Here is a 22,686-nt window from a genome sequence, read left to right as displayed (position 1 = left end):
GCATTGCGTTTGACATTTTTGTATTGTGAAAACCATATTCAGTATAGTAGATCTCCCGCAATATTTACCATTATACCACAATGTTTGGTCCTCAAATGAGCGAAAATAAAGATCATTTATCTGCAAAGGACACAATCTGTAACTATTTTTTTTACTTTTTTTGACATTTTTGGATAATTATCTTTCTGTGTAACTAATACTTGCAGACATTACAGTTGGCCTAAACCAGGACCAAAGATAGAAGTAACATTGACTTATATCTAAACGAGCTCCACATGGAGTCTTGACATTGAAATTAAGTCCATTGCCCACTAGGTATGTGAGCAATTTTCAAAGCAAGGCTTAGATAATTTTTACTTTAAGAATCAAGAGACTTTTAAGTTGGATAAAAGAATCAGTATTTTTGTGATGTTGTTAATAGTGGTACTTTTTACTCTAATCTTTGGCGGTAAAGTGTAAACGATGGGGGGGGGAAAGTTCTACTGCTAATAATCTATAAGAAACCAGGTCATGTTTTAGTCATTAGCTCACATTAGCCAGGGTTGTAGAAACATTTCCATGCTTTACTGTGTTGATTTGCAATGCATGATCCCTTGAGCTCCTTTAATTTCACAGGAGTTCACAGGCAGATACATTAGTTCAGAAATAACTAGACAGTTTAACGCCTCATATCCGCTCACAAATGGGAGGAGTAATTTAAGAAGTTTATAGGTATGACTCATAACTTTGTCCCTCAAAACCAAATCTATAGATCTCACAAATGCAAAATTAAATTTAATTAACATTAATCCTTTTAGGTCTACTTTTAAACGAGCTGATTTGCAGCGATGACTGAACAGTTTTATGGTGAGGAAGTTATAATAAAAATGAAAAAGATTGCAGGGGGGTGAGATTGTAAAAGCAGTGACAAAATATAGATAGAGTATCCAAACATTTTAAATAGGCTGGAATTCCCATGGTTGCATACAAATGTATTTTTTAATACACATACATGTTCACAGCATGCTTTTTTTTTTATTAAGATTTTAAACAGTGGTCTAACCGAACACTTAAGACTGACAAATACACTTTCCTAATTTGTCTGTTTGTTGCAGATTACATTTTAGATAATCAGTTCCTTTAATCCTGTTAGATTTAATCACTTACTTCTACACCCTGTGGAACTATTTGCAGTGAGGAGAGCTGCCGCTGTTTGATTCTGACCTCATTAAGAGTGCGTGTATGCGCTTGTGTGTGTGTGTGTGTGCGTGCGTGCGTGTGTGAGCAATGGTGGAAATTCAACCCTGGGGAGCCACTAAGCCTACCCTACATGTTCAAGCCATTACTTTACAAAACTGCGCACACCAACACATGGCGTGGACCTCCCTGCATGGAAGAAGCTTAAATCACGGCACCGGCCATGGATGGTAGGTGCAAAACTTTCCTTCTATCAGGAAAATGAAAAATGGCACACATAATTCCTCTGACACTATTGTAGATACTATATAGACAAATGGGTCACAGCAGAAAAAAACTGCAGAGCACACACACACACACACGCACACACACACACACACACATGCATGCAAACCCTTTAGTTTCTCATTAACTACTTTACATCAGCATGTGAGGAATTAATTTATATTTCTGTTGGCCTGCCATTGTAGTGGCGTTGATGTTGAAGTACGCCTGCAGAGATTTAACTATATAGAGTATAATGAATGCAAGGCCTCATACTGGATACAGTATGAACACACTTATTAATGCAAGAGTGTATCAAAGCATGTGAGTAACTTCACTCATTTACAATTTAAAGATTGGTCTTAATGACATCATGCTGACAGGGAGATGACAATGAGATCAAAGACAAAGTAAAATGCCCTCATAAAGCTTTTAATGATTGCTGTTTGGACACAGTAGGGCTGCACTGCTTCAGAAAAACTTCATGCTATTTGTTCTCTTCCGAGTACAAACATCACCCCAATTGCTCTTTGCCGATGCAAGTTGTCCCAAAATTGTGTTTTAAGCTTTAATTTAGGTCCACGTAATATTGTGCAGCCTTACTAAACAGCATGGATAAGCGGTTTGCAAACTAAAAACAAGAGATGGGAAATTTGACGGAGGATGTGGCGGCGGGCGGAGGTCTGGTTGTTAGAACCAGATGGATGACTTACCTGCCGCCAGGCCCCCAGGTGTTTTTTGGTCTCTCATTGTCATCTGTGTCAGCAGACAATGTCCTGCATACAACCAGCAGCTTTAATATACATCGATTCGAACCGCAGACTGCAACTTGCAACGTTTGTTAACATTAAACAAGACCTGGTAGTTTCAATCGTACGTGAATGTGCAACTGAGATATATCATCATCAAAGATTTAGTTTATTTCAGCATTTCAATTTAAAAAGTGAAACTCCTATATTTTAACTAGAATATCACTTAAAACTAATTTAAAAAAAAAAAAAAAAACGTTCGAAGCAGAAATGTTACGACTATGTTGTCCAGCACAGTCGCTGACGTTTCCCACAGAGAATGTGAGCCATAAAAAGGACATTCCTAAAATAGTCGTGTGCTCAAAGTGCTGCACACTAGCATTTTACGAAAAGTTAAGAGGAAGGAAATTGTATTTGATAAAGATGCTTAAGAACAGGTATAACTGCAGCCGTGGGACAACAATGAGGCAGCGCTCATTAAAGACTTCGGGAGAGATTAACGATCTGTCAACAGCAGTTGGAGTCAAAAGAGCCTTTCACAAAACACCTCGTGGCAGGATTAAAGGCCCATTTAACTGTCTACATGTGTTTTGTAAAAGGACAGGTGTGGCAAGGGGGGGTTAAAGTCAGCCCGTCTCATTACTGCTTCGGCTGATGTACATAAGCGTATGTGATCTTGCCAGGTTGAGAGAACGACGTCGGGGTGACATTTGGATTGTGCGACCGGCCGGCCGCAGGGATCTAAAGGCATGAACAAGACTCAGCAATCAATTCAGACAACAACGGTTGGAAGGTGAGATAGATCATTTAAAGCTGATGCATTTGGCAACAGCAGGAACACTGCCCCGAGTTTCTCTCCTAGAGTTGTTTTTGAAAAGGATGGTACAGGGAGACTTCCTGTTCAGATTTTATGAACTGATTTCTCACTAGAATGTAGGTTTTGTAGTAAAGTTACTTTCTGCAATTACCAAAACTTCACTAAAAAGAATTAATCTAAGTTTCACTTCTGGAATTGAATAGCTAAAATAGATTAAATGTTTGATTATGTTTTAATTTGTGACAATTGCACCTCTGTATTGTTGATGGTTATGTAAATAATGGTATAGTTTCTACCTAAACAAAGAATAGCTTAAACATTCCTGTACATGTATAGACTGGTTAGTAATCAATTATCTTCTTTTAGATTGAATGCTTCTTCTGAAAAAAAAAAAAAAAACTTTATACGCCGCTCTAAAAGCCTTCCTGCTCTCGAACTTTGCAGGAGACCTTAAAAGGAAACACAATAACATTCGGTTCTTTTAAACTTTTACTATATTCAGTCTTTGCGTTTTAAATGTTCTGAACTATATATAAAAAATAAAGACCCAAAATGAATGTGTAGATAGAAAAGAAAAGCAAAGTGTAGCTGTGCATAAAATTAAGACTGATCCCAAGAATGAATTACAAACTAAAACTAAGACATTTTGATAGAAACAGGCTCAGGTTTCACATCCAGCACCTTCTGGTAGAGTGTTTACAGAAACAGAGGACAAACAGCTGTTTTGTATTCTGCTCTGCTGCTGTTTCTGAAGGATTGACATTGAGACTATAGCTTACCTGTGCTTGTAGAGGTAGAAGGCAAACCCAGAGAGGATGAGGGCAAAGAAGGGAACTAAAATGGCTGCTACCACAGAGCTGCTGTTCGTGTATGGGTTTGACGGATTCATCGCCGTGGTTACAGGACCTGGAGTCACGAAGAGATAAGCCAAACATGTGCACACAAACTCTTGAACTCAAACACTTGATCCAGTTTGCTTCACATTTCTATTCAGCGTATCACTGGAAGATTTGTTCTGAAATAAAGTAATCCCAAGCGACACATTCGAAATGCATAATTTGGTTGTAACGTTGGTTGCACGACGTTATGAAAGCAGCGTGTCGGTGCCGCCGAGCGGACCCACCTTGTCTCGTCAGAGAAAACTTGCCAAAGTCTTTACTGTGAATATGTCCCTGGTAAACGAAAGTCTTCTGGTCGGACTCCGCAGTGACCTGAAACACAAGAGAGGGTTCAGCTTTTAGAAAAAGAAAAAAAAAAGTACGAGCTTATTTTGTTTTTAGATTAGAATAATTTAATGTTTCTTTTTTCTAACTTGACAAAACTCCACGTGTTTTCAGTTTTACAGGAATGCACATTGAGGGATTTGTTTTAAAGAAACATGTAGGTTAGATATTGTTTAAATTAATTTGAAAATATTTGTACAAAAAAGTATTAAAATCCATCAGTGTAATAATGAAGTCTATAGACCAAATTTGCATGAAATATTTGTGTGTTTTTTTTTTGTTTTTCAATTTTACTTCAGTTACAATTGAAGCCAGAAATTAAAACACATTAAAGAACAAATATACATATTTTCACTGTGCATCTTATTCTAAACTAACTAAACTTTTCCTATTATAGGTCATTTAGGATAACCAACCAAATGACTTGCTTTTGAGATGCAATGAGGCAAATTCTTATGGCTTTCTTCAAATTCAGAAATTTACATAAGCTAACAATGCTTCACCTTTAGGTTGAGTAATGAGGATGTAAACTTCTGATAAATTAATTCACAATATTTGAGCTTTGGATGCATTCTATGGCACAAATCAAGCATACTGCCTTCTTCTGTGACATGATCAAAACATGTAAAAACATCAGACAGATTTCATGTAGGGAAATTATGACCTATTCTTAGTTACAATTTCCAGATGCCTGAAGGTGCCATGTTGATCTGTTGAAAGAATCACAAACAATATGGGTCTGTCCAGCCATTATACTGTTCTGGAGAGAGACGGATTCTGTGCTCCCCAGATGATCCCGCTGCAGTGTGCAGTGAACAAAAGCAAAGGATCTTCTAAGATGCTGGCGGAGCTGGAGGGGAAAGTGTCATTATTTGCAGCGAAACAAGGGCTGCACCTATGAGGGCAGATAATGACATAGTAAGGATACTGAGTTAGGAAGAAGGTTTTACTCCGTAAGCCAGATAATCAGGGAAAATCCAACAGTTATTGTCAGAGTCCTGTTGAAAAAAACCCAGAATGTTTAATCTCGGTCACAAAAAAGCAAATTTACCAAATGCAAAGGATGCATGTGAAATTCTGGCCAACCCTAACCCTCATTCTAGTGTGTAGCAAATTTAAATGTTGTTAATCCCAAGTGACCTAAAAGAAGAAACCTATTTTTTTGTATGTTATAAATTATGAATTACAGATTGAGCTGCTCATTTTTTTTTTTTTGCTTGAACTTAATAACAAAAACTGCTTATGAGTCCCGTCTTTCCATTGTTTTAAATAAAAACTGAAAACGAACACATTAAAAAGTGTTGTTATCCATAAAATGCTTTCAATGTCACTTAGCTATTCTCTTAAACACTCCTGCTCTCTCTGAAGCATCCAGGATTTTTACTCAGCTTCAAATATCACCCCCCAAAAAATTTAACCGACTGCCTGACTTTCTCTCCTTTGCATCCCCCAAATAGAAAGTTAATTTAAATGACTGATAACATCCAAAGTGTAAATACAGAAAATATAATCTATCCACGCCACAGGAAATTTATGAAGGCACAAAAGTTAAATGTCACAATAGCTCAATAAGAACTGAGTCCCACGCCTGAGCCCTGCAGAGCGTTACATGCTGCAACAATTGCTTGGTGAGAAGATTAAGTTCCTGGAAGTCTCAGCTGCATGCCTGGGCCACTCATGGTGACAAAAAAAAGGTACATCCAGCCATTAACTGGGGCCTCTATGACAGAAAGGCAATTGCTCACTCTACAGCAACCAGTAAAGTGAGAATTCAGAATCGCCCCCATTTTTGTCATTACAAAGAGCTGCAACATTACTCAGTAGTTACATTACATCAAGAAATGTAATGCATTGTCTGAATAAAATGAAAGCGCACGCTTTTTTGTTCCGATGGTGGATTTTTTATTTATTTTTTTTAGTAACCTATCATGCGTAGCTCCTAATTTAATTTTTAGAGCTGCAACACTCAAGCAAACTAAAAAAAGACTGTGCATGGTACGATGAGCTGATCAAAGCCCTTAACTTTAGGTGCCACACCGTTATTTAAAAACAGGCATCTAATTGCTAGCACCAAAGTTAATCCATTTTTCCCTCGTTAAGTTCCATCTTATGGATGCATTGAATAAACACAAAGTCGGTTGAAAGCCGTAGAACGAAGCGCTGTGATCATGTACAAACAAACTCGTAAATGATATGTGATCGAAATGCGTAAACGGCACCACAGATTGTTTAATGGGATTACGTAAGACCTTGCTATCAGTCCTTGGTTAGGCATAACCATGCAGAAGCCCCTTAAAGCTGCCATGTTTGAAAAAACGGAGGATAGTGTTAGAGTCGTGAGGTTGTCCAAGACTTACACTATCAAGTAAAAGCCATTTATGTATCATCAAACTAATAAGATTATCAGAATTGGTTGTAAATACTTGTGTTTGTCTGTCAGGAGCTCTAAAGACGTTTTTAGAGAGCTAAAGATATTTTGAAGCCACAGCCCTTTTTAAAGTCTGTCATGGGTAGGTGGGTGTCCTATGAAGTAAATTTAAATGAAAAACAATCAATTCATGGTACAATTTTATTACCAGATAAGCTTTACCTTCTTTCCAAAATGGCACTATGGGTAATACGGTAGTGAACAGTTCTGAGACGGAGCCAGGTAATGTGTCCGAACACACAGGGAGAAATTAATCTCAATCTAGGAGATCTGAATTGAACTGGAATGTGTTTAATTCGCTTTCTTCACAGGATCACCTAACTAGAACACACTGATTGCCTTAAGGTTCATGTGTTGGGTTCTGTAGTCATGCGGGACTGATTCGCTTTCCCACTTTGACGTTGGATAGCTCACAGTAATCACAGCTGATAGCAGGAGCGTTTAAGGTCACGTCACAGTCGCAAAGAGGTGAACAAGAACATGAGCAGAACCCAATATGTTGTTATCGTTTTCCAATTGGTAAGAGAAGCTGAATCAGAATCACTCATGCCGACAGATATCGCATCTAAAAATACCTTCATCTAGGTTCAGGTTCACCTTAAGAACAAACCATCCAGACACACCACACACTGCAGTGCGAGGAGAGAAGGCGTGAGAGGTTATTAAAGGAAGAAAGTGAACAGCAACTGAATGAAATGCAGAGCAGCATCTCCTCAGGTCATGGATTCTCTGGGAAAAGACATTCTTGTGGAATATTGTTTGACAGAGTAGGGAGTGAAGGATTGATAATCTATAGGCATGTTTCCACAATGTGATGTTTTAATGGTGTCTGCTGGACGCGTTTCCACAGTGACGTGCCAAACAGCATCCTAACGTGTGCCTTGTTTGTTTTAAACTAATAATTTGTTAATGCTGAACAATCCTGAGGGATTAGATTGTTTTAATATGTTCAGAGAAATCCCTCAATAAAATGCTTTGATGCGAGTTTTCCCTGTCTTCCAAAAACAGCTAAAAGAAGAAGTCCATGTTTTATTTCATTATTTCCCACAAAGGTAAGCAGATTTTATTACTGCAATGCACAACAATAGACATACGCAACTGGGTTTCGGTGTTGTTTGTAAACAAATACTCGAAAAACTTCAGCTGTGAAATTTACGAGTTACAGCAAATGTGAGTCGTAGTGGAGTTTAAAGTAAGAGATGAGCAAATCAAAAATACTGTGAATACTCCTCCAGAGAGGAAGCAACATCCCATCAGAAAACTTCATTCATACTACAGTGTAGTACTGTCTAGGTGAGTAAGTAATGGCTCCTTAATGGAGCCATTTTCAAGGTATTCTTATTTGGTCCAGGTCCCTGGAGTGTAAATAACGGGGGTCAAAGAACGCCCTCAGACAGCAACCTTGTTCCTGCAAAGTCTTCCTGTGATGGAAATGCAAAGTATGGGGCAATTAGGAGCATCAACGTCAAGCAGAATAGGCAGACTCAAACACTTACACCCAGATATGCAGTGCAACATTAGCTTTGGTAAGAGTTATTAAGCAAAAAGTCACAACAAACAGAACAGCAATATGGATGACATATTGCTTTAACCACTCTCTGTATCTCAAAATCCCTGAAACAAACTGAAAGCTGAAAATTTGGATCCATCTTTACCAAAGGGGTCTCGTTTTTTGAAACAAGTGCTTACTTTTAAAACATAACATGTCATTTCACCATATTTGATTAAAGCCCTGCAGGTGCCTTTAATTAAAGAAGCTTTTGCTTACATATCCATCCATAGCCCAGTTGTCGTTTTTAAACTTGCTGTAGTAATACTCTGTCGGCCCCTTCACTTGGTACACCTTCAACAGCAGCTGGTTCTCCTCTGACTTGTAAGTACCTAGAAAGACGGAGGCAGAGATTCAGACTGCATATGCAAACAGTTTGACTGGTGTTTAAATCTTGCATTAATCAATGGCACATTATCTCCTGATTTGTGTTGGAACTTGTCAAAGTCGAGGACTTTGCCAGAAGAGACAAACACGGCTAGGCAGGCAGGTGGTAAGCAAACAGATTTGTTTGTGACAGGCAGAGAAAAGGAGCCACCTTGACATTTCAAATGATCATCCTCTCTTTCCTTCAAAAACCATATAACACAATATGGGAGGAAAACATGACATTTAGCCTTTAGCAACATGTCTCTGTGTAAATACAGTGCAAACACAAAAGCAGCTGATTGTCAATATGACAGCAGACACGCAAGCAAGTTCTAAGAAAAGACTTGCAAATAAACACCCAATAGATAATTTTCTCTTTTGATTTCTTTTATGGGCTTGTTACATTATGCATTTATTTATTTTATCAGACGGCGAGTTCTCGTTGGCTACAAACTGAATTAGAACCTCTTTCATGTCATTTCAGCGAAAAGTCTCAAACCCAAGGACACTGTTTATGTACTAACATTCATCATAAGTGAAATTTTAGCTAATTTTGTTGTTCCAAGGTTGGATAGTAATGTGAAAAGGGTTGGGATTTATTAATCGAACAGATTCCTACAGTTTGTTTGCTTTTGACCTATTTATTCTGCCTTGCTACTTTTCATGTCTTTGTTGGCCTACATTGACACTCTACACTGTGAAAAAGTATAAAACAGCCATTGATTTCTTTGTGCTTTCCTTTCAGACTGTCTTGTAATCTTTAAAAAAAAAAAAGAGTTGTCAGGGCTAAAACCATCAATAGCATCACATAGGCTACCTTCACACAGCAGGTAAATGCGGCCCACATCTGCTTTTTTTTTTCTTTGCCCATTTCCGACTGAAAATTTAAATCTTTTCAGCCTCTTTGTGGGAGGATGCAACTAAAACAGTTTCTCTAAATTTAAAGAAGTTCTTTGTTACATGTTGACAAAACATTGGTTAATCCCATGAAGTTAGTTTGAAGGATTTATAGTTACAAAATCTGAAAATGTTCAAGTGCAGAACAGGAAATGAGTAAAACTAAAACAAAAGAAAACCATAGAAAAGACTCTTTCAAAGCCAAAATACAGTCACATCAAAGCCGGGCTTTGTTTTAACTTTCCAACATAGAAGGTTACAACATTTTTTTAAAACAAACAACAACAAAAAAAGTCTTTTTAGGGATACACCTTATTTCAACAGCTTTAGCTCCTGGGTTATTACTTATCATCTACATTGTCATTTGCAATCATCAAAATTTGATTTCAATGCACCTAAAATTATTAAGTTAGAGGTTTAGTTTCATCTTTGCTTTTGTTTTTTCTGTGTTTGAACTTTAGTTTCTTTGTATACCTTTAAAAGTATATAGCCATACTTTCAATTGTTTTTTTTTTTACTCACACATTGTAAAATAAATTACTAAATACCAGTGAAGCTGTAAATGTTTGGTACAATAAAGGAGGTTGTAAAAGTTTAAGAACATAAAGTATTTTTAAAGGATAAAGGATTTTTATTTACTTACTTTTCTTCACCTTCAGGGAAATGCTCACATGTTGATTGTACTAGATTGAACATGTCCTTACATGTTCAGCTTCTGGGGTCTAACTCATTTTAACTCACCGATAATAAAATAGGTATCACTGCATAAAAAATAATTTTTCCACACACTGACTATCTTTGAATATTTTCCTTGGTACTTTTGGGATTAAGGTAACGTTATTTTTCATTTATATATTATGAGATATAACACTTGCAGGGCTCTATAACTCTAAGCATAGCGATCTAGCTAATGCTAATTAGTCTTTTACAGTTTCTATCCTCCTACCAAGTATTATAAGAGTGAAATTAAAAGCACAGACTTAAATAACATCATCTGAAAACCCAAAATGATAGTCTTTTACCTGACAGTCTGATCGACACGCCGCTGGTCTCCAGTAATGTGACGTTCACTCGGCTGCTGGTAGCGTTGAACCCAGTAACTGCAAAGGTGGTGGTCTGCCTCTTCCCTAAATACTCGTAGAAACCGCTCCACTCAGAGTTTGGAGAGAAGACATCTGCTGGAACTTGGAAAGAAATACATGGATAAATAACAGCAGCTTACCAAAACAGGGGAAGCAATCTTTGACAGCTGCTAAAATGTCCTAACACAATATCTTGAGCCTCTTCTTCCATCACGACTGAAGGGTCAGTCTGTGCCTCAGACATGACTCACGCCAAACAAAGATGTTGCTGTATTCCTTTGCAAGAATCTCAATCTCAATCTTTTCCTGTGGTGTTTTTCTCTTCTTACTGTCTCCTTCAAACTACAGATTTGACTCTGAAATAATTTATTTAATTTAAAATGTGCTTCATCATATTTGAGCTGATGTATTTAACTCTTACACTCTTTGAAGAGCTGTTCGGTAAAGACGGCTTCTACTGATCTGTGACCCATATAAGTAACGTTCATGGCTACAGTGTCAGCATCTTTTCCTCCATGGAAAATTCTTTTTTGAAACACTCATGCTTACTGAGAAATAATGTAATTAATTCAACAACAAAAGTGGAAAAAAAACAATCAGCAATGAAGCAAAAACTCTTCAATTAATATTAATGTGCTGTTTGTAGTCCGTTCTGCATACCACGGATCTTATTCTTCTGTATGTCTGACTCCCCTCTGCCTTTGGGATTTACTTTCACTCCAACTGAAATGAAAGACAGTTTAAAATTCAGTTCAGCTTGAATTGCGTTCAAAATATTATATAAATTACATGAAAAGAGAAAGAAAAGAAAAAAAATAGAAGAAACATAGAAAGTTGCTTGTTGCTGTGAGCAAAGAAAATCATTTTGTGTTATAACAGGAAACAATACTGAGAAGAGTGGCTAAGTGTATCTCTCAATATCTTAAAATATAAGTGATGTTCACTCAATTCACAAAGTCAGACTCACATTATATAGATCCATTACACACTATAGTGCTGTATTTATAAATATTTCCTCAATCACTGTGGCTTGAAACCACAGTGATATGAAAAATGTTCATTTTTTTCATGTTTTATCAAAAAAATAAATTTTCGTGCAGAAATGTTGGTGTTCAAATAATTTTCTTTTTTGGCCACATTAAGATCCAGAAGGTCTTTAAAAGGCATGTTGCAGTGAAATGTGTTGCTAAATAGCTGCCTTGATGAGGACTTCATGAAAATAAATATTAAGCATATTTTCACCTTGATGTAATTTGGCAGAACACAAATAAAACTTCTTTGATTTGATTGATAAAATAATCGGCACATACAATGTTACTATCAAATCAAGCTTTGATGTTAGTCACAAATTAAAACCGTCTTGAATTTCATCATTCCTTTTCATTATCTTGTTGAGAAATGGTGCATCACTTGGGCTCTATCTATAGATCTGATTTTAAACTCAGGATAAAACCATTTTAAAAGCAGAGAATGTCTGAATACCTTTACAGAGCGGCGGTTTCCCTGTCCATCTCCCATCACTTCTGCAGGTTCTGTGCTCTGATCCACCAGACAGATAAAAACCTTCTTGACACGTGTATATCAGCGTGTATCCTAAAGTCGGCAGGTCCATAGCTCGAACATCCACGTTGCTGGGGGTTTCTGGCTGTCGACATGAATGAGCTGAGTGATGAGAAGCAGAAACNTAGAAAAAGAAAAAAAAAAGTACGAGCTTATTTTGTTTTTAGATTAGAATAATTTAATGTTTCTTTTTTCTAACTTGACAAAACTCCACGTGTTTTCAGTTTTACAGGAATGCACATTGAGGGATTTGTTTTAAAGAAACATGTAGGTTAGATATTGTTTAAATTAATTTGAAAATATTTGTACAAAAAAGTATTAAAATCCATCAGTGTAATAATGAAGTCTATAGACCAAATTTGCATGAAATATTTGTGTGTTTTTTTTTTGTTTTTCAATTTTACTTCAGTTACAATTGAAGCAGAAATTAAAACACACTAAAGAACAAATATACATATTTTCACTGTGCATCTTATTCTAAACTAACTAAACTTTTCCTATTATAGGTCATTTAGGATAACCAACCAAATGACTTGCTTTTGAGATGCAATGAGGCAAATTCTTATGGCTTTCTTCAAATTCAGAAATTTACATAAGCTAACAATGCTTCACCTTTAGGTTGAGTAATGAGGATGTAAACTTCTGATAAATTAATTCACAATATTTGAGCTTTGGATGCATTCTATGGCACAAATCAAGCATACTGCCTTCTTCTGTGACATGATCAAAAAATGTAAAAACATCAGACAGATTTCATGTAGGGAAATTATGACCTATTCTTAGTTACAATTTCCAGATGCCTGAAGGTGCCATGTTGATCTGTTGAAAGAATCACAAACAATATGGGTCTGTCCAGCCATTATACTGTTCTGGAGAGAGACGGATTCTGTGCTCCCCAGATGATCCCGCTGCAGTGTGCAGTGAACAAAAGCAAAGGATCTTCTAAGATGCTGGCGGAGCTGGAGGGGAAAGTGTCATTATTTGCAGCGAAACAAGGGCTGCACCTATGAGGGCAGATAATGACATAGTAAGGATACTGAGTTAGGAAGAAGGTTTTACTCCGTAAGCCAGATAATCAGGGAAAATCCAACAGTTATTGTCAGAGTCCTGTTGAAAAAAACCCAGAATGTTTAATCTCGGTCACAAAAAAGCAAATTTACCAAATGCAAAGGATGCATGTGAAATTCTGGCCAACCCTAACCCTCATTCTAGTGTGTAGCAAATTTAAATGTTGTTAATCCCAAGTGACCTAAAAGAAGAAACCTATTTTTTTGTATGTTATAAATTATGAATTACAGATTGAGCTGCTCATTTTTTTTTTTTTGCTTGAACTTAATAACAAAAACTGCTTATGAGTCCCGTCTTTCCATTGTTTTAAATAAAAACTGAAAACGAACACATTAAAAAGTGTTGTTATCCATAAAATGCTTTCAATGTCACTTAGCTATTCTCTTAAACACTCCTGCTCTCTCTGAAGCATCCAGGATTTTTACTCAGCTTCAAATATCACCCCCCAAAAAATTTAACCGACTGCCTGACTTTCTCTCCTTTGCATCCCCCAAATAGAAAGTTAATTTAAATGACTGATAACATCCAAAGTGTAAATACAGAAAATATAATCTATCCACGCCACAGGAAATTTATGAAGGCACAAAAGTTAAATGTCACAATAGCTCAATAAGAACTGAGTCCCACGCCTGAGCCCTGCAGAGCGTTACATGCTGCAACAATTGCTTGGTGAGAAGATTAAGTTCCTGGAAGTCTCAGCTGCATGCCTGGGCCACTCATGGTGACAAAAAAAAGGTACATCCAGCCATTAACTGGGGCCTCTATGACAGAAAGGCAATTGCTCACTCTACAGCAACCAGTAAAGTGAGAATTCAGAATCGCCCCCATTTTTGTCATTACAAAGTGCAACATTACTCAGTAGTTACATTACATCAAGAAATGTAATGCATTGTCTGAATAAAATGAAAGCGCACGCTTTTTTGTTCCGATGGTGGATTTTTTACTTATTTTTAATTTTTTTAGTAACCTATCATGCGTAGCTCCTAATTTAATTTTTAGAGCTGCAACACTCAAGCAAACTAAAAAAAGACTGTGCATGGTACGATGAGCTGATCAAAGCCCTTAACTTTAGGTGCCACACCGTTATTTAAAAACAGGCATCTAATTGCTAGCACCAAAGTTAATCCATTTTTCCCTCGTTAAGTTCCATCTTATGGATGCATTGAATAAACACAAAGTCGGTTGAAAGCCGTAGAACGAAGCGCTGTGATCATGTACAAACAAACTCGTAAATGATATGTGATCGAAATGCGTAAACGGCACCACAGATTGTTTAATGGGATTACGTAAGACCTTGCTATCAGTCCTTGGTTAGGCATAACCATGCAGAAGCCCCTTAAAGCTGCCATGTTTGAAAAAACGGAGGATAGTGTTAGAGTCGTGAGGTTGTCCAAGACTTACACTATCAAGTAAAAGCCATTTATGTATCATCAAACTAATAAGATTATCAGAATTGGTTGTAAATACTTGTGTTTGTCTGTCAGGAGCTCTAAAGACGTTTTTAGAGAGCTAAAGATATTTTGAAGCCACAGCCCTTTTTAAAGTCTGTCATGGGTAGGTGGGTGTCCTATGAAGTAAATTTAAATGAAAAACAATCAATTCATGGTACAATTTTATTACCAGATAAGCTTTACCTTCTTTCCAAAATGGCACTATGGGTAATACGGTAGTGAACAGTTCTGAGACGGAGCCAGGTAATGTGTCCGAACACACAGGGAGAAATTAATCTCAATCTAGGAGATCTGAATTGAACTGGAATGTGTTTAATTCGCTTTCTTCACAGGATCACCTAACTAGAACACACTGATTGCCTTAAGGTTCATGTGTTGGGTTCTGTAGTCATGCGGGACTGATTCGCTTTCCCACTTTGACGTTGGATAGCTCACAGTAATCACAGCTGATAGCAGGAGCGTTTAAGGTCACGTCACAGTCGCAAAGAGGTGAACAAGAACATGAGCAGAACCCAATATGTTGTTATCGTTTTCCAATTGGTAAGAGAAGCTGAATCAGAATCACTCATGCCGACAGATATCGCATCTAAAAATACCTTCATCTAGGTTCAGGTTCACCTTAAGAACAAACCATCCAGACACACCACACACTGCAGTGCGAGGAGAGAAGGCGTGAGAGGTTATTAAAGGAAGAAAGTGAACAGCAACTGAATGAAATGCAGAGCAGCATCTCCTCAGGTCATGGATTCTCTGGGAAAAGACATTCTTGTGGAATATTGTTTGACAGAGTAGGGAGTGAAGGATTGATAATCTATAGGCATGTTTCCACAATGTGATGTTTTAATGGTGTCTGCTGGACGCGTTTCCACAGTGACGTGCCAAACAGCATCCTAACGTGTGCCTTGTTTGTTTTAAACTAATAATTTGTTAATGCTGAACAATCCTGAGGGATTAGATTGTTTTAATATGTTCAGAGAAATCCCTCAATAAAATGCTTTGATGCGAGTTTTCCCTGTCTTCCAAAAACAGCTAAAAGAAGAAGTCCATATTTTATTTCATTATTTCCCACAAAGGTAAGCAGATTTTATTACTGCAATGCACAACAATAGACATACGCAACTGGGTTTAGGTGTTGTTTGTAAACAAATACTCAAAAAACTTCAGCTGTGAAATTTACGAGTTACAGCAAATGTGAGTCGTAGTGGAGTTTAAAGTAAGAGATGAGCAAATCAAAAATACTGTGAATACTCCTCCAGAGAGGAAGCAACATCCCATCAGAAAACTTCATTCATACTACAGTGTAGTACTGTCTAGGTGAGTAAGTAATGGCTCCTTAATGGAGCCATTTTCAAGGTATTCTTATTTGGTCCAGGTCCCTGGAGTGTAAATAACGGGGGTCAAAGAACGCCCTCAGACAGCAACCTTGTTCCTGCAAAGTCTTCCTGTGATGGAAATGCAAAGTATGGGGCAATTAGGAGCATCAACGTCAAGCAGAATAGGCAGACTCAAACACTTACACCCAGATATGCAGTGCAACATTAGCTTTGGTAAGAGTTATTAAGCAAAAAGTCACAACAAACAGAACAGCAATATGGATGACATATTGCTTTAACCACTCTCTGTATCTCAAAATCCCTGAAACAAACTGAAAGCTGAAAATTTGGATCCATCTTTACCAAAGGGGTCTCGTTTTTTGAAACAAGTGCTTACTTTTAAAACATAACATGTCATTTCACCATATTTGATTAAAGCCCTGCAGGTGCCTTTAATTAAAGAAGCTTTTGCTTACATATCCATCCATAGCCCAGTTGTCGTTTTTAAACTTGCTGTAGTAATACTCTGTCGGCCCCTTCACTTGGTACACCTTCAACAGCAGCTGGTTCTCCTCTGACTTGTAAGTACCTAGAAAGACGGAGGCAGAGATTCAGACTGCATATGCAAACAGTTTGACTGGTGTTTAAATCTTGCATTAATCAATGGCACATTATCTCCTGATTTGTGTTGGAACTTGTCAAAGTCGAGGACTTTGCCAGAAGAGACAAACACGGCTAGGCAGGCAGGTGGTAAGCAAACAGATTTGTTTGTGACAGGCAGAGAAAAGGAGCCACCTTGACATTTCAAATGATCATCCTCTCTTTCCTTCAAAAACCATATAACACAATATGGGAGGAAAACATGACATTTAGCCTTTAGCAACATGTCTCTGTGTAAATACAGTGCAAACACAAAAGCAGCTGATTGTCAATATGACAGCAGACACGCAAGCAAGTTCTAAGAAAAGACTTGCAAATAAACACCCAATAGATAATTTTCTCTTTTGATTTCTTTTATGGGCTTGTTACATTATGCATTTATTTATTTTATCAGACGGCGAGTTCTCGTTGGCTACAAACTGAATTAGAACCTCTTTCATGTCATTTCAGCGAAAAGTCTCAAACCCAAGGACACTGTTTATGTACTAACATTCATCATAAGTGAAATTTTAGCTAATTTTGTTGTTCCAAGGTTGGATAGTAATGTGAAAAGGGTTGGGATTTATTAATCGAACAGATTCCTACAGTTTGTTTGCTTTTGACCTATTTATTCTGCCTTGCTACTTTTCATGTCTTTGTTGGCCTACATTGACACTCTACACTGTGAAAAAGTATAAAACAGCCATTGATTTCTTTGTGCTTTCCTTTCAGACTGTCTTGTAATCTTTAAAAAAAAAAAAGAGTTGTCAGGGCTAAAACCATCAATAGCATCACATAGGCTACCTTCACACAGCAGGTAAATGCGGCCCACATCTGCTTTTTTTTTTCTTTGCCCATTTCCGACTGAAAATTTAAATCTTTTCAGCCTCTTTGTGGGAGGATGCAACTAAAACAGTTTCTCTAAATTTAAAGAAGTTCTTTGTTACATGTTGACAAAACATTGGTTAATCCCATGAAGTTAGTTTGAAGGATTTATAGTTACAAAATCTGAAAATGTTCAAGTGCAGAACAGGAAATGAGTAAAACTAAAACAAAAGAAAACCATAGAAAAGACTCTTTCAAAGCCAAAATACAGTCACATCAAAGCCGGGCTTTGTTTTAACTTTCCAACATAGAAGGTTACAACATTTTTTTAAAACAAACAACAACAAAAAAAGTCTTTTTAGGGATACACCTTATTTCAACAGCTTTAGCTCCTGGGTTATTACTTATCATCTACATTGTCATTTGCAATCATCAAAATTTGATTTCAATGCACCTAAAATTATTAAGTTAGAGGTTTAGTTTCATCTTTGCTTTTGTTTTTTCTGTGTTTGAACTTTAGTTTCTTTGTATACCTTTAAAAGTATATAGCCATACTTTCAATTGTTTTTTTTTTTACTCACACATTGTAAAATAAATTACTAAATACCAGTGAAGCTGTAAATGTTTGGTACAATAAAGGAGGTTGTAAAAGTTTAAGAACATAAAGTATTTTTAAAGGATAAAGGATTTTTATTTACTTACTTTTCTTCACCTTCAGGGAAATGCTCACATGTTGATTGTACTAGATTGAACATGTCCTTACATGTTCAGCTTCTGGGGCCTAACTCATTTTAACTCACCGATAATAAAATAGGTATCACTGCATAAAAAATAATTTTTCCACACACTGACTATCTTTGAATATTTTCCTTGGTACTTTTGGGATTAAGGTAACGTTATTTTTCATTTATATATTATGAGATATAACACTTGCAGGGCTCTATAACTCTAAGCATAGCGATCTAGCTAATGCTAATTAGTCTTTTACAGTTTCTATCCTCCTACCAAGTATTATAAGAGTGAAATTAAAAGCACAGACTTAAATAACATCATCTGAAAACCCAAAATGATAGTCTTTTACCTGACAGTCTGATCGACACGCCGCTGGTCTCCAGTAATGTGACGTTCACTCGGCTGCTGTTAGCGTTGAACCCAGTAACTGCAAAGGTGGTGGTCTGCCTCTTCCCTAAATACTCGTAGAAACCGCTCCACTCAGAGTTTGGAGAGAAGACATCTGCTGGAACTTGGAAAGAAATACATGGATAAATAACAGCAGCTTACCAAAACAGGGGAAGCAATCTTTGACAGCTGCTAAAATGTCCTAACACAATATCTTGAGCCTCTTCTTCCATCACGACTGAAGGGTCAGTCTGTGCCTCAGACATGACTCACGCCAAACAAAGATGTTGCTGTATTCCTTGCAAGAATCTCAATCTCAATCTTTTCCTGTGGTGTTTTTCTCTTCTTACTGTCTCCTTCAAACTACAGATTTGACTCTGAAATAATTTATTTAATTTAAAATGTGCTTCATCATATTTGAGCTGATGTATTTAACTCTTACACTCTTTGAAGAGCTGTTCGGTAAAGACGGCTTCTACTGATCTGTGACCCATATAAGTAACGTTCATGGCTACAGTGTCAGCATCTTTTCCTCCATGGGAAATTCTTTTTGAAACACTCATGCTTACTGAGAAATAATGTAATTAATTCAACAACAAAAGTGGAAAAAAAACAATCAGCAATGAAGCAAAAACTCTTCAATTAATATTAATGTGCTGTTTGTAGTCCGTTCTGCATACCACGGATCTTATTCTTCTGTATGTCTGACTCCCCTCTGCCTTTGGGATTTACTTTCACTCCAACTGAAATGAAAGACAGTTTAAAATTCAGTTCAGCTTGAATTGCGTTCAAAATATTATATAAATTACATGAAAAGAGAAAGAAAAGAAAAAAAATAGAAGAAACATAGAAAGTTGCTTGTTGCTGTGAGCAAAGAAAATCATTTTGTGTTATAACAGGAAACAATACTGAGAAGAGTGGGTAAGTGTATCTCTCAATATCTTAAAATATAAGTGATGTTCACTCAATTCACAAAGTCAGACTCACATTATATAGATCCATTACACACTATAGTGCTGTATTTATAAATATTTCCTCAATCACTGTGGCTTGAAACCACAGTGATATGAAAAATGTTCATTTTTTTCATGTTTTATCAAAAAAATAAATTTTCGTGCAGAAATGTTGGTGTTCAAATAATTTTCTTTTTTGGCCACATTAAGATCCAGAAGGTCTTTAAAAGGCATGTTGCAGTGAAATGTGTTGCTAAATAGCTGCCTTGATGAGGACTTCATGAAAATAAATATTAAGCATATTTTCACCTTGATGTAATTTGGCAGAACACAAATAAAACTTCTTTGATTTGATTGATAAAATAATCGGCACATACAATGTTACTATCAAATCAAGCTTTGATGTTAGTCACAAATTAAAACCGTCTTGAATTTCATCATTCCTTTTCATTATCTTGTTGAGAAATGGTGCATCACTTGGGCTCTATCTATAGATCTGATTTTAAACTCAGGATAAAACCATTTTAAAAGCAGAGAATGTCTGAATACCTTTACAGAGCGGCGGTTTCCCTGTCCATCTCCCATCACTTCTGCAGGTTCTGTGCTCTGATCCACCAGACAGATAAAAACCTTCTTGACACGTGTATATCAGCGTGTATCCTAAAGTCGGCAGGTCCATAGCTCGAACATCCACGTTGCTGGGGGTTTCTGGCTGTCGACATGAATGAGCTGAGTGATGAGAAGCAGAAACCTGTGTGACATACTAAAATCTGACAGGTAATTTCTTAACAGACATGAACAAGTAATAGTTATACATCCCGAGTTAATCTTTACCTATGCATTCAGGCTGAGTTCCGCTCCACGTTAGGTTTTCCAGGCACGTTCTTGTTGTCGAACCGAGGATGTGGTAGTTTTTGCGGCACTTGAAAGAAATCTTACTGCCCACCTACGTATCGTTGAAATATAATGACAGAAAGACTATTCAGGTTAGCCTGTTCTATTCGAAAACCACGCCACATTCAACAGAAAATAACCTTCAATTCACAACGCACTCGGCAGGTAAACAAGTTGAGGGGGTGCTGAGAAAAAGCTTTTAAGGCACATTTGAAAAGAAATCATGACTGTGCAGAGGGGGAAAAAAAACCCTTTGGTTTTCTGATTCATCTCCAATGAATATGTACATCACATGACTGCTAATATACCAATTCACTGCGATGACTTTCTTAAAGGAGTCTTAATCTTGTTTGGGGGACTGAAGGTGAAGAATTGCATCGACAATCAATATTTGAGAATCTTAAACTCGAACTCCGGTGTCAAAAACAGAACTCTTTTCTACTTCAGAATTCAGCTACACAAACTTGAAAGACGACTGAAAATAATTTATTACCTGTTTGAATAACTTATCTGAGTTCCAGCCTTTAGATTTACATTAGAGTTATTAATATTCAAGCCCACGCCACAGTGGTACTATTTATGTGCCATCTCAAAGTTTTCTACTGGTTTAATTATGGACGCTGCCGCCTTCGTTGTAGCGGGTGTGTGCTGTTCTTGCCGTTCTCACGCTGTCAAAGTCACCTCAAACTCAACTGGGTTTGTTAACTGCTCACTGATCTTTTAACTCGGACTTCCAGAACCAATCAGCACCCAATCGCCTTTCTTAAGAATGCATTGCTAGTCTACAACTCCGCCGTTCAGATTGCCAGAAGCCCCTCTGCTTTTCACCCCCAGCTCATCCCAGTTGCCTTCACAGCCTTGGTTAAACTCTCCGACAGCCATCTGTTAACCCGGCTGCTCCGCCACCAACACGAGCGGAGTGACTGCCGGTGACATTTTGATTCGTGGAGGCTTTTTAATATTTTAAAACGCATTAACTGCACGAAAGAAAGCTACAGCTGAAGAAGCATTAAATGAAGTGCATATCAGATTATTTCTCTAGTTGAGTTAGACAGAAATTACTTTGGATGATTTTTTTTTAAAGAATCTTTTTTACAGTTACTAATTAGTATAATCATCTACAATTATCTCTTTCTTTGAATAGAACATTTTCCTACATAATTCATGAACGTTTGTATTTTTTGTTGCTCATCTGTCTCAGGTTTAAACTACGTGTTTATGTAAATGTAGTGAAATGTTTATAAAATCTTAACTAGTTTTAAAAATTAAAACTCGAGGTCAATATCTAAGATAAACACCGCTTTACGTTGCAAATATACTTTAATTAAGAAGAAGACCTTTCAAGCTCAACTAAAATTTTCTTACACGGACAAACAAAATAGTTCCTGGGGAAACGTTTTATGACCAGAATAGACAAAGATTACATTTCTTGGCCACAGTAACACAATATTTCTTTGGAAGAGTCGAGGTTAGGCTTTCACACATAAATATGCTGTGTAAGCTGTAAAGCACGAGGAGTGCAGCGTCATGCGTTAGCTGTGTGTGGCTGTCAGAGTAACTGTACACAAAGTAGGTGGAATAATGAAGAAAGATGATTGTTGTGTGTCTCAACAAGACAATGATTCTAAATGTATATAAAAAAGTTTTGAAACCATAAAATAGGGTTAGCATCAAGTTTTTGGAAAGTCTCAACACAAATTAAAGTTTGTGAAATATTTAAGTTAAGCTACGTCTACCACATTTACCAAGAATAGTGGTCAAGTCTCCAGTAAGTGCGTGGGGTCACTTAAATCCACATTATGGAGGCTGCAAGTACATATTTGAGCTTATCTTAGCTAACCTTATGCATCCAATTATTGTTTTAAAATTCCTTGCATTTATTTGTTATGTAATTATTTTTTACCAGATTTCTTGGTAACACTTTATTTGAAGGGGGTTGAATAAGACTGTCATGACACCGTCATAAACATGACATAACACATGTCATGAACATGAATAAGCCTTCATGAATATTTATGACTGTTGTCAGTCATAAATATTCGGTAAATTATGACACTTTTAATACAAAGTTGACATTATTCAAAATGTCTTTGTTCTGACAACTCGACATTAACTAAGACACCATTACTGTTTATACTTTACCTTTAATAACATAACGATACCTCATTTTTAAAGTGCAATCAGTAATTCTTTTATAATAAATTTATATCCGTTAATGCATTAAGTTTTGGTTTTACTGATCTTAGCAAAACCATCACATCAAGGTTTGGTTTTCATGGTCAACAATGCTCACTGTCGTCCTGCAATCCA

At 36.9% G+C, this 22,686-nt stretch overlaps 2 protein-coding genes across 2 annotated transcripts in view; both read right to left on the bottom strand.

Moving 5' to 3' along the window:
* LOC103136602 (CUB and sushi domain-containing protein 1) overlaps nt 1-22,686 on the bottom strand; it is a 444,439-nt gene that overhangs the window by 8,356 nt on the left and 413,397 nt on the right. Inside the window, exons 72-74 of the mRNA XM_007549920.2 lie at nt 4,130-4,217; nt 3,786-3,912; nt 2,154-2,216 (exon numbers count right to left, since the gene is read on the bottom strand). Of these exons, the coding sequence (XP_007549982.2) occupies nt 2,154-2,216; nt 3,786-3,912; nt 4,130-4,217 (278 nt within the window). The remainder of the gene's footprint in view (nt 1-2,153; nt 2,217-3,785; nt 3,913-4,129; nt 4,218-22,686) is intronic.
* LOC103136598 (CUB and sushi domain-containing protein 2-like) lies at nt 14,563-20,448 on the bottom strand. Its single transcript, XM_016670358.1, has 6 exons — nt 20,317-20,448; nt 20,032-20,211; nt 19,210-19,272; nt 18,492-18,653; nt 16,423-16,535; nt 14,563-16,075 (listed from the first exon to the last, which is right to left on the bottom strand). Exons 2-6 carry the CDS (start codon nt 20,159-20,161, stop codon nt 16,031-16,033), a joined length of 513 nt encoding a protein of 170 aa, XP_016525844.1. The 5' UTR covers nt 20,162-20,211; nt 20,317-20,448; the 3' UTR covers nt 14,563-16,030.

This window comes from Poecilia formosa, unplaced genomic scaffold (genome assembly GCF_000485575.1).
Source record: "Poecilia formosa unplaced genomic scaffold, Poecilia_formosa-5.1.2 Scaffold33, whole genome shotgun sequence".
In the NCBI taxonomy this organism is placed as follows: Eukaryota; Metazoa; Chordata; class Actinopteri; order Cyprinodontiformes; family Poeciliidae; genus Poecilia; species Poecilia formosa.
Note: the sequence above shows the minus strand (reverse complement) of the source record. Positions and strands in the feature narration are given on the sequence as shown.